This window comes from Phocoena sinus, chromosome 10, assembly GCF_008692025.1.
Source record: "Phocoena sinus isolate mPhoSin1 chromosome 10, mPhoSin1.pri, whole genome shotgun sequence".
NCBI lineage: Eukaryota > Metazoa > Chordata > Mammalia > Artiodactyla > Phocoenidae > Phocoena > Phocoena sinus.
Window position 1 is genome coordinate 94,599,180 of NC_045772.1, and position 13,347 is coordinate 94,612,526.

Sequence of the window (13,347 nt, forward strand, 5' to 3'; positions counted from 1 at the left end):
TTTTACCCTCAATTTTAAAATCCTTAAAAAAAAAAATCTTGCTCCCTAACCCTTAGGTTATGTGTTTACTGTGATCACTATTTCCCTTTAAACTATTAAGAGTCTCCATTCCCCCAGCATTCTTGTCAGTTGCACTGCATAAACAAGTGTTTTTCTTTATTGATCAGAATTATGCCACCTCTTTGCTTCTTCAAGTTTGAGATCTCTGGGCCAATCAATATTCTTCAAGGCCTGAAAAAGCTTGATTTATGGGAGAAATAAAGTAGATGACTTTAGTATCAGGGACAAACACATCTTTATTTCTTTTATTGACTGCTAAGTGTAGAAAAACCAACTAATTTGGCATTCATTCAACAATATTTACTCACATTAGGCAATGCTCTAGGCTGGGGATTGAGAAAATCTTTGGCTTCATGGATGTGACCTGGAAGGATGCCAGGAGGAATAAAATTCCTTGTAAATTAGAATAGTAAGTGGTTAATAATAAGTAGAGCAAAATTCTTGTTTTCTTCCATGGGAAACTTTACTGAGTTGTATCATGTAGGAAGAAAAATACACATCTGGTTTTAAGAGCAATTGTTAAGAATAAATGGTAAATCATGGAGCTTTCATTCAGTTCCTACTATATATTTGCTGATATTACAGGCTGTAAAATTCGATAGGATATAGTACCTTCCCTCACAGGGCTTCTAATCTAGGTGGAGGATATAATAATAAATCTGCTAAAGTGCCTTAGTTTCTTCAGTGTAGCAAAACACTAATATGAAGAAAAGAAGGTTGAGGAAGGCACATGTTCATTAGCCACCCAAATCCCTGTATGTCACCATTCCAGGGCTAATGGCAGCCTCATTCTTTTGTGTTACAAATTGGGACATTAGTGCCTCTAGGAAATAGTGATGCCCACCATTTGTAAGCCCATTGGCAATACTGAGTTATTTCATTGATCAAATTACATTTCTGACATTTTAGACTAAAATGTTTTAGTCCCTGCACGTTCACAGCAATATATAATTACCAAGAGAAGAGATCATAGTCCGGAAACCTGTCTTCTTGGATATTCTTTAAAAAACTGCATCTGATAATTAATGCACAATTAAGCACAAATAAGGAAACCTATGAAAATGGCATAGGTTGATATTAACACAGCCCTTTAGATGGATTAAAAGAAATGATCTCTAATCTGGTCAGGAGCATCTGGGAAAAACTTAATGGAAAAAGTGATGTCTAAGTTCAGCCTTAAAACACAAGTACAGTAACCGTAAGTCAAAAAAAAAAAAAAGGTACAGAAGGTTGAAGAAAGTGTACGACGTAGAAAGATGAAGATGTACTCTACTTTGGCTGGAGACAAGGAATGAAGGGTAGGAAGAAGTTACTCAAAGCAAGACATTGTGCTACAGGGGGCACTTATTTTATATTCCTAGAGTACACTTGTTTGTTGGATACAATTAGTGGAATACAGAACACTACAAATAGTTTACATCTTTACTTTGGCAAATAATTGCCCCTTTCAGCTCAAATGTCTCTTCCTGGAGGGTCTTCCCTACACCCCCATTGTCAGTAATCTACAAACCTCCTTCAGTACTAAAACCCTCCAATGGAAAAGCAGGCACTCCATATGAGAGTTTTAAGTTTTATTCACAAGTTAATGAAATATTCTGTTATAACAGATACTCTTTACTGTGTACGGTATGTATCAAGCACTAAGTCAGGCTTATTTTTAATTCTTGACTGATCTTTCAAGGTGGGTATTTTTACTCTCATTTAATAGAATTGAGAATACTGGGGTTTAGGCAGATTAATGGGCTCACCTGGACCACAAAATTAGTTTGTATTTTAACAGAGGTCTGCCTGATATCTATATCTATATCTTCACGCACACACACACACACACACACACGGCTAAGAAAAATCACTGTTACTGTTAGACTGGTAGTGAAAAACAGCAGTCCTCCACCTTTCTGTCTATCCCTGATTTTCTTTCTCCAGAGACTACCAATTTTAACTCTTAGCTATTTCTTATTGTACTCTTTCTAAGTGACAAGTTATACTGCTTTTTTAAAATCAACTTTTCTATATCAGATCTTGATTGATTCTCCCCCATTACATATACATCTCTCTCTTCTCCAGTCGTTCCAATGTTACCTAATAATGTACCTGTATTCAGGGTTTATATAATTATAACTGGCTTTATATGATGAGTAGTAATATTCTTCACAGTGGAGTTATGCAGTGTAGTTCTTGAAAATTTTTTTTATTTTTCCCGGGGTTTATAACTGCCTCAGCTTTGCTTCCTTAATTAGAAAAAATTTTGCAGACCACTAATTCGTCTCCAGACTCTCTGAAATCTAAAAATCTCTTGACTCCAAATACATCAGGTAATCTGAAACATTCCACCCTAACTCTAACCTCTAGGCATTTCTTGTTGACCTCATGCTGTTCTCCCCTCCTCTTCTCTCTTTCATATAGTTACATTTAAGCAACTTTATGGCTACTCTTTAAATAATAAAATGCCCTCTTCCCCCATTGACAACAGAATTTTCCTCTCAGCTTCCCACTTTAAAAGACACCATTACCATTCCAGGTACCCTCACGTTTACACCATCAAGGCTGATAACATGTGCATTCAAACTTTGTAACTGTAAGTGTTCTCTTTAAAAGATGAAAACCATAAACAGCATTTACATTATTATGATTATTTAAATGTTATTCGATAAGTCGCCAAGCTTTGCGCTATGACTGGATTTCCTTCTCTTTGGCTCCAAGATTTTGAACTGCATGTTACTCATAGGGACACTGCAGTAGAGTCCACTTTCTTACACTCCCTTTACACTCAAAATCCTGCAGCGTTTTACATTGTTTGGTATTTGAAGGATGTGTTTCCTGTATAGTTTTTTTCAGTGAAAGCTTCTGATCGTCATTGTTTTTTCTTGTGGGATGAAGAAATTATATGCCCTCCACAGCATATCCTTAAGATCTCCAGCTTCTTACTCATTCAGCGTCCTGCTTATATTCCAGTCTCATACTCCCGAAATTTACTTATTAAATTAATATGGACCATGAGCTTGTACATTTTTGTCCTGAAACTTTTAGTACCTTTCCCTTTTTGTCATGCAGCCTGTTCGTCCCGTTTTTGCTTTAAGGATGCACAGCTTCTTAAATATTGTCGTGGGTCTTAACTGAAGTTCTTTCTCGGCTCCCGGAATCGCGTATTTCCTCTTCTTAATCTCGGCAAGGTCTCAGTGACAGTACAGGAGCTCGGCTGAGAGCGGAGAGCACAGCCGCGGAGGGAGCCCAGGCATTCTCGCGAGACAGCGGAACTCCTCGCCCCCAGTTCCGCGGCGCCGCGGGGCCTCCTGGGAGTCGGCCATAATGCAGGCCCGGGATATCGGGGGCTTCCTCAGGGCTCTAGAAGTGTACCTGCAAGCGGATGTTGAGGACCACGGAGCCCGCGATGTAGAAGTACGGGAAGTTCATGCGCAGCTGCCAGGCCAGCTCGAAGAAGGCGAGGAGGGTGCGGGAGAGCCCCTTGCAGAAGACCCCGTACGAGCCGGGGGCTGCGGCCAAGCTCGAGGCCTTGAGAGCCAAGGATGACGTAGCCGCCGCGGTGGCCATGGACGCGGTGTCGCCGCTTGGCCGGTGCGGTGCCTGGAGCGCAGGGTGACCGTAGACCCCGCGGACCCCCCGACTGACGGCGATGACCGGGAGGGGCCGGGGGCTAAGCGGCAGCTGGGTTTACACTCGCGCCTGACGTAGCCGCGGCTGCTTCCCTAACGGCGGTGAGGCGGGGGCTGCGGCTGGCGCTCCGCCCCTTCCTGTCTGCTGCTTAAAATGGTATTCAGCGTTTAGCGTTTTAACTCTTGGTAGGTCGGGAACGGGTTATTTATTTACATATATGCCATGCAGTTATTTTGTACAGTATATACGAACAGCCTTACCGATACTGTTTTCACTTTAAAATGAAGAAAGGAAGCTAAGTAAAATTCTGGAACTCGCCCGAGGAGCTTGCATTAAAACTCGGGTTAGTCTCTGTGAACTGGGCTACTAGCCAGGAGTCTTACCCATTTGATTCCGTAACATTAACTTTAATATTATGGCAAGGTGATCTCCTTACATAAGCCAGTTTGGGCACAGAGTCTCCGTATTTATATCATGCTTTAACTTAAAGGATCACAGTCTCAGGCAGTGGATTTCCTATGTATTAGGACGATTTCAGGTGCAAGTGTTAGAAATTACACACTTGTTTAAGCAAACACACACACATATCCACATATATAAAACTGTATAAAGCTCAATTGTGTATCCCTAACTAGAATTTCTTTTGCTACTTTGCTACCAGTACCAACCCAGCAACTAGACAGCACCTAGAGGAACTGATAACTGCTTACTCAAGACAACTTCTGAAATACTGGTATAGAGACTGAAGAGTAGTGTAAGATAAATGACAACTCAGAACCAGTAGATGTATCGTTTCCACATAGAAGTACAATTTATCCTTTCTGAAAATTGAAAGACTAATAGAGGTATTCAGGGTCACAGAAGTCATTAAGTCCCTGAATCTTCCATTTCCAACCACATAAAACTATGTGGACTCATTCTCTTCCACCATTCTTCTGCTCTTCGCTCCCCTCTCTCCCCACTAGCTCTTGTTAACTCCATGAAAACCAGATCTTTCATTCTAAGCCCACAGGGAAAACAGCAGCCATTTATCAATGTTTATAACATGGCTAGGTTGATATCCTGTTCCAGTTGGAAAGGAATAGGCAAAGAAGAGCAGTCATGAAGCTCCAGCTCCTACTTGTCAATGCTGCAGAGCTGACGAAAGATTTCTGTCAGATGAAAGTGACAGTGGAGAGTGGGATAGGATCAGTGTTTTACATGATTGTGTTTTTTATTCTGTCCCTTGATGTTTAGACTTGAATGACTGATCCACACTTTTTGCCAAGTAGGCACACATAAGTAAGCTTCAGCAGGAACACGTCTTAAACCATTTCTCCAGATGTTGCTTCATTGACTCTTTAACTTGGCCTTCCTTTCCAGATCTTTCTTATCCCCTTATTGTTAACCCTATATTCCCAATTTAGTACTTTTTTTTTCTCCTTTATAGTAAATGTTTATTGGGAAAGTCAAGTCTGCTGAATTTACAATGATTTGCTATTAAATCATCATGAAGCTTAAAATCCCCAGAGGTCATGCTCATCTTTTCATTACACACATTGATTTTCATTTTCAGGAGGCCTAGACAGGCTCTGAAAAGTAGTTCATCTCACTGCGTTTCACATCAGTAGGGCCAGGAATGCAACCTAAAGCTCCTGGTAGAGCTCTACCTAAAGAGGAGATCATACCAGGATCAAATGTAAGTGCTTCATTTCTTTTTTTTTTTTTAAACATCTTTATTGGAGTATAATTGCTTCACAATGGTGTGTTAGTTTCTGCTTTATAACAAAGTGAATCAGTTATACATATACATATGCCCAGTTTAGTACTTTTTAATGGCTTGTTTGGTTTAATGATGCTTTGAAAAAGTTTTAAGGTAAGCTGCAGCAGGTCTGCAAATTCTCAGCTCCTTTTTTAAAGAATTTGCCAATATAAGTGTTCTATTATATTTTAAAAAATGCATTCAGCCTGCAAGGATTGGATCCAAACGATCCATGCCTAAACACAAGAGAAAAATTACAACTCAGTGAAAGAGTCTGTCCCACATTTGCAGGCTAACAGATTGAGTTTAGCCTTTCAGTAGGCAACACATCAGGAACCATTTGATGTTCAGTGGAAACCTTTATGAAGGTTTAGTAAACTCAGTGAAAGAAAAATTGTAACATATGATAGAAATGATTAGATCCCATAGTAACACTGCAATTTCTGGATCAAGGCTGTACATTCAAGCATCATATTTGTGTCATACTGAAGTAAACCATTAGCTGCAACATCAGATTAAGATTTTTCCCTCTTAAGGTATCTAGAAAAATATCTGATGCCGGCATCGTTTCTGGACGCTTAGCTCTGAATCTCCTTCTGCAGACCTTATAATACTTTGATACTCTCTCAAAAATGCCTTTATGCTTAAAACCACCAGAATAGATTCTTTTAAAATAAATTTCAGTGAGTTCATGCTGACCTTTCCAATTCTAATTTTGTATATGTTTATTTCTTTTTTCTAATGCTGAAAATTTTGGTCCCTAACAACAAAAAATTAACAATTATTTGTGTGCATCTCTGTGCATAATAGTTTCAAACTAACCATATGCTATTCTAACAACATAATTATTAAAAAAATAATTTAAGGTTTCTCTTATTTAAGAATATATCCTAATGGAGATAAAAAGTAAAATTACCATGTCTTAGCATCATTTGAAACAACTTTATTATTAAACCATGCACTATACAAACAAGTGTCTTTGCTTTATTTTGCATTTGATTTTTACAGATTAATAGTTCTTTTGATTTAATTTTGTTTATTATTATGTAATAAATTTTCATGGTACCAGAGTCAAAACTTCAAAACAAAGTATAGGGCTTCCCTGGTGGTGCAGTGGTTGAGAGTCTGCCTGCCGTTGCAGGGGACACGGGTTTGTGCCCCAGTCTGGGAAGATCCCACATGCCATGGAGCAGCTGGGCCCATGAGCCATGGCTGCTAAGCCTGCGCGCCCGGAGCCTGTGCTCCGCAACGGGAGAGGCCACAACAGTGAGAGGCCCGCGTACAGCAAAAAAAAAAGTGTATTTAAAGAAGTCTAGCTTCTTTCCTGTCTCCTCATCTCTGTTACACTCCAAATAGGTAACTATTTTAAAAAATTAGTTTTCAGTTAGAAAGCCTTCTGCACTTCCTTAGGCACTAGATAGCACACTATACACATTGTTCTGCATCTTGCTGTTTTTCACTTAGACGTATAACTGGAGATGACTCCATGAGACTCTGTAACATCTTGCCCATTCCTTTTTACTGCTGAATACTATTCCATTTATCCCCTCTCTGCAGTTATTCATAGACCCAGGCTGAAGAAGGCTTAACCAATTTCAACACATTTTCTCTGTTTTTTCAGCTTTATTGAAGTATAATTGACAAAATTATATTTAAGGTGTATGATGTGATGATTTGATATACGTATACATTGTTAAAGGATTCCCACAATCAAATTAATTAACACGTAAATTGCCTCACATATTTACCCAGCCGCCCTTTTATTTGTGTGAGAACACAAGTTCAGCTCTCTTAGCAAATTTACAGGATTAACAGCTATAGTCACCATGTTATACATTATATCCTCAGACCTTATTTGTGTTATAACTGAAAGTCTGTACCCTTTTGCCAAACTCTTCTCATTTCCCCTAACCTCTGGCAATCACCATATCTTTCTGTAAATTTAACTTTTTTTTTTTTGTAAGATATCATATATAAGTAATACCATGAAGTATTTGTCTTTCCCTGTATGGCTTATTTCACTAAACAAAACGTCCTCCAGTTTTACTCATGTTGTTGCAAACGGCAGGATTTCCATTTTTTTTTTTTTTTTTTTTTGGTGGCCGAATAATATTTGTGAGACATATATATTTATTTCACATTTTCTTTATCCATTCGTCCTTCTGTGGACACTTAGGTTGTTTTCATAGTTGGCTATTGTGAATAATGCTTCAATGAACATGGGTGTACAGATAACTCTAAGAAAATGATTCTGTTTCCACTGGATGTATATCCAGAACTGGGATTGCTGGATCATATGGTATCTCTATTAAGTTCTTGAGGAACCACCATACGTTTTTCCAACTGCCTGTACCAGTTTACATTCCTATCAGTGGTGCACTAGGGTTCCCTTTTTACATCCTTGCCAGCATTTGTTGTATCTTGCTTTTTGGATATAGACATCCTAATAGATGTGGTGTATCTCATTTGATTTGCCTTTCCCTGATCATTAGTGACGTTGAGCACCTTTTCGTAAACCTGTTGGACATTTGTATGTTTTCTTTGCAAAAATGTCTATTCAGGTCCTTTACCCATTTTAAAAATCATATTCTTAGTAGTTTTGTTTGTTTTTGTTTTCTTTTTTGCTATTGAGTTGTATGAGTGCCATGTATATTTTGTACATTAACCCCTTATCAGTATATGATTTGCAGATATTTACTCCCGTTCCAAAAGTGGCCTTTTCATTTTGCTGATGGTATCTTTTGTTGTGTGGAAGCTTTTTAGTTTGATGTAGTCCCTCTTGTTTATTTTTGCTGTTGTTGCCTTTGTTTTTGGTGTCAAATCCAAAAACTCATTGCCAAGACCAATGTCAAGGAACATTTTCCCTATGCTTTCTTCTAGGATTTTTATAGTTTCAGGTCTTAAGTTCAGGTCCTTAATTCATTCTGAACTGATTTTTGTGTGTGGGGTAAGATAGGGGTCTGGTTTCATCTTTTGCAGTTGTATATTAAGTTTTTCCAACACCATTTATTGAAGAGACTGTCCTTTCCCCACTGTATATTCTTGGCATCTTCGTTGAAAATTAGTTGAGTGTATATACTTATGTTTGTTTCTGGGCTCTCTGTTCTGTTCCATTGAACTATGTGTCTGTTTTTATGCCAATACTATCTGTTCTGATTACTATAGCTTGTACTATGGTTTGAAATCAGGATGTGTGATGCTCCCAGCTTTGTTCTTTCTCAAGATTGCTTTGGCTGTTCAGAGTCTTTTGTAGTTCCATACAGATTTTAAGATTTTTTTCTATTTATGTGAAAAATGCTGTTATAATTTTGATAGAGCTTGCATTCAATGTGTAGATCTCTTGGGGGTGGTATGGATATTTTAACAATATTAATTATTCTGATTCATGAGTATGGAATAGATTTCCGCTTATCTGTGTCTTCTTCCCCTTCTTCAGTTTCTTTGAATGTCTTGCAGTTTTCAGTGTACAGATCTTTCACCTCATTAGTTAAATTTATTCCAAGGTATTTTGTTCTTTTTGATGCAGTTATAAATGAGATTGTTTTCTTAATTTGTCTTTCTGATAGTTCATTGTTAGTGTATAGAAATGCAGCTGAATTTTGGATATTGAGTTTGTATCTTGCAAGTTTACTGAATTTGTTTATTAGTTCTAGCAGTTTATTTGGTGGAGTTTTTATGTTTTTTTTAATATAATATGCCATCTGCAAATAAAGAGTTTTACTTCTTCCTTTTTTTAATATATACTTTTATTTAGTTTTATCTGCATTGGGTCTTCGTTGCTGCACGTGGGCTTTCTCTAGTTGCAGTGATCTGGGGCTACTCTTCGTTGTGATGCTCAGGATTCTCATTGCAGTGTCTTCTCTTGTTGCGGAGCACAGGCTTTAGGTGTGCAGGCTTCAGTAGTAGTGGCTCGTGGGCTCTAGAGTGCAGGCTCAGTAGTTGTGGTGCATGGGCTTAGTGGCTCGCGGGCTCTAGAGTGCAGGCTCAGTAGTTGTGGTGCATGGGCTTAGTTGCTCTGCGGTGTGTGGGATCTTCCTGGACCAGGGCTCGAACCCATGTCCCCTGCATGGGCAGGTGGATTCTTAACCACTGCGCCACCAGGGAAGTCCCACTTCTTCCTTTTCAATTTGGATGCTTTTTATTTTTTATCATTCCTAATTGCCATGGCTAGGACTTTCAGTACTATGTTGAATAAAAGTGGTGAGAATGGGCATCCTTGTTTTGTTTCTGATCTTAGAGGGAAAGCTTTTCGCTACTGAAAAGCTGTAGGCTTGTCATATATGGCCTTTATTAAAGTTGAGATATGTTCCCTCTATACCCAGCTTGTTGAGAGTTTAACATGAATGGATGTTGAATTTTGTCAGATCCTTTTTCTGCATCTATTGAGATGTTCATATGATTTTTGTCTTTCATTCTATCAATGTGGTGTATCACATTGGTTGTTTTGTGAGTGTTGAACCATCCTTGCATCTGAGGAATAAATTACACTTGATCATGGTGTGTTATTCTTTTAATGTGCTGTTGAATTTGGTTTGCTAATATTTTGTTGAGGATTTTTTCATTTATGTTCATCAGGGATATTGACCTGTAATTTTCTTTTCCAGTATTGTTCTTGTCTAACTTTGCTATTAATGTAATGCTCATCTCATAAAATGAGTTGGGCAGTGTTTCCTCCTCTTCTATATTTTGGAAGAGTTTGGGAAGGATTGGTATTAATTCTTTGAATATTTGGTAGAATTCACCAGTGAAGCCATCTGGACCAGGACTTTTGTTTGTTGGGAGGTTTTTGATTACAGATTCAATCTTACTAGTAATTGGTCTGTTTAGATGTTCTATTTCTTCATGATTCAGTCTTGGTAGGTTATATATTTCTATGAATTTATCAATTTCTTCTAGGTTATTTGGCATACAATTGTTCATAGTAGTTTCTTATGATCTTTAGTATTTCTGTGTTTCAGGTATAATGTTTCCTCTTTCATTCATAATTTTATTAATTTGAGTCTTGTCCTTTTTTTTTTTTTCTTAGTCTGGCTAAGAATTTGTCAGTCTTGTTTATCTTTTCCAAAACACAGGTATTAGTTTTATTGACCTTTTCTATTTTCTCTCTAATTCCTAGTTTTATTTCTATTCTTATCTTTATTATTAATATTTTCCTTCATCTACTTACTTTGGATTTAGTTTGTTTTTCTTATTCTAGTTCCTTGAGGTATAAGTTAGGTTTTTATTTGATAACTTTCTTTTTTCTCTATGTAGGCATTTATTGCTATGAACTTCCCTCTTAGAACTGCTTTTGCTGCATCAAGTTATGGTATATTGTGTTTTTATTTTTATTTGTCTCAAGTTATTTTTTATTTCCCTTTTGATTTCTTTTTTGATCCACTGGTTGTTCAGAAGCATGTTGTTATTCTTCATGTATTTTTGAATTTTCCAGTTTTCCTCTTATTATTGATTTCTAGTTTCATACCATTGTGATTAGAAAAGATGCTTGATATGATTGCAATATTAAAGTAGTTAAGAATTGTTTTGTGGCCTAACAGGATCCTTCATGGAGAATGTTCCATGTGTACTTGAGAAGAATGGGTGGAATGTTCTGTAAATGTTAAGTCCATATGACCAGCATGCAGTATAAGCCCGATGTTTCCTTATTGATATTCTGTCTGGATGATCTATCCATTGTTGAAATTGGGTATTGAAGTCCCCTACTATTATATAGATTATTTGTAGATAATATGGATTTCTACTTTGTGGTTGTCATGGGCTTATATAAAACATATTTTTCACAGCCTATCTTAAGGTGACAACAATTAACTTTGAAATCATACTGAAGCTCTACAGTTTTACTCTCCTGCCCCCCCATCATGTTTTATGTTTTTGATATCACAATTTACATCTTTGTGTATCCATTAACAAATTATTGTAGTTATAGTTATGTGTTATATTTAATACTTTGTCATTTAACATTAATACGAAATTTATAAGTGATTTATCCACCACCATTACAACATCAGAGTATTCTGAATTTAACCGTATGTGTGTATATGTATATATATATATATATAGAGAGAGAGAGAGAGAGAGAGAGAGAGAGAGTGTGAGAGAGAGAGATCTTTACCATTGAGATTTATACTTTCATATATTTTCCTGTTACTGATTAGCTTCTTTTTGTTTCAGCTTAAAGTCCTTTTGACATTTCTTGTAAGGCTGATCTAGTGGTGATGAAGTCCTTCAGCCTTTGCTTGTCTCGAAAACTCTCTCCTTCAAGGACAACTTTGCTAGGTATTCTTTTTATTACAATTTTTAAAAAATTGAGATATAATTGATACATAACTTTATTTAGTTTCAGGTGTACAACATGATTCGATTGATATATGTATATATTATGAAATAATCACCACAATAAGTCTAGGTAATATCCATCACCACACATAGTTACAGATTTGTTTTTTTTCCTTAGTAGAGTGTTTTGGTTGGCAGTTGGTTTTTTTTTCCCCAGCACTTTGAGTGTTATCATGCCACTCCCTTCCACCTGCAAAGATTCTGTTAATAAATCTGCTGATAGTTTTATGGGGGGTCCCTTGTTCATAAGTTGTTTGTCTATTGCTGCTTTTAAGATTCTTTCCTTGTCTTTGACTTTTTACAATTTAATTATAATGTGTCTCAGTGTGGGTTTTTTATAGATTCATCTTGTTTGGAACTTTCTTGGGCTTCCTGGATCTGGATTTCTGTTAATTTCCCCAGGTTAGGGATGTTTTCCACCATTATTTCTTTGAATAAGTTTTCTGTCCCTGCCTATCTCTTCTCCTTCAGAGACCCATGTAATGCAAATATTGGCTTCACTTGATGTTACCCCATATGTCCCTTAAGTTGTTTTTATTCTTTTTCTTTTTGTTCCTCTTACTGGATGCATTCCACTGCCCTGTCTTTGAGTTTGCTAATCATTTCTTCTGCTTGATTTACTCTGTTGTTGAGCCCCTTTATTGAATTTTTTAGTTTTCTTATAGTACTCTTCAGCTCTATTATGTCTCTTTGGTACTCTAAAATATTTTCGGTCTTTTTGTTGAAATTCTCACTTTCTTCGTGCATTGCTAGTTTGAGGAATAGGCAGGATTCAATTTTCTTTTTCAAAGAGGGAAGGTTTGACCAGGGGCAAAGGGCAGTTGCCAAGGGAAGGGTAAAACTAGCTATGAGTCAAGAAAAATCAAACATATACACAAAAAAGCATGATGTTTAAAGTCTGGCTTCTCTTGACAACTTTCTTGGAGGGAAGAACCTACAATAATTTGAGCTAGTTTTCGTTGCATTCTGATAGCACGTCCAGATCGAGTATTATTGTCATGCATGATGCTAGGATGCCACCCTGTGGTCATTATAAGTATAGCTTCTATAATATCATACATCATTGTATTTCTAGATTTCAATTGCAACAATTTTCATGGTTCTTTTATTTGTTTAGCATGGCTTCCTATCTTAAGTTTCTTTTTGAGTAATATGTAACATTAAAAGAAAATATAAGGCCAAACAAACAATTCTGCACACAAAAATTTATAAAAATCAAAAAGTGTGTTACCACACCTAAATAATTTTAGAATTTCGTTGAAAACCTTATAATGATATCTGAGGTTAACTTGTAAAGTAGGTTAACTTGGAAATTATGTTACATTGTTTCTTTGTTAAAAAATGATATGATTTTTTAGAATAATAGAACTCATAAGGTTAGAGAGAGGTTCAAATAATATATTACAATAGTTATTTTCAATCTTATTTCAAGCACTACTTTTTTCATATTCATCCTAATAGCACACATACCATAATAACTGCAAAGCTAGCTGTGGAAGAGTCGTCCGATCAAGTATACTCCATTGTTGTTCATTTCATCTAGCTCTTTTTAATCTCTTTTTATTTGATTCCCAACAACTTACTAATTGTCTTTG

At 36.8% G+C, this 13,347-nt stretch overlaps 1 protein-coding gene across 1 annotated transcript; it reads right to left on the reverse strand.

The window, feature by feature from the left end:
• Positions 1-278: 278 nt before the first annotated feature.
• SMIM10L1 (small integral membrane protein 10 like 1) lies at positions 279-6,356 on the reverse strand. Its single transcript, XM_032644444.1, has one exon. The coding sequence runs from the start codon at positions 3,610-3,612 to the stop codon at positions 3,406-3,408; it is 207 nt and encodes a 68-aa protein (XP_032500335.1). The 5' UTR covers positions 3,613-6,356; the 3' UTR covers positions 279-3,405.
• Positions 6,357-13,347: the final 6,991 nt, after the last annotated feature.

What these genes read in the sequence shown, in the direction of transcription:
- SMIM10L1 (XM_032644444.1), bottom strand. Translation starts at nt 3,612, where the DNA reads ATGGCCACCGCGGCGGCTACGTCATCCTTGGCTCTCAAGGCCTCGAGC.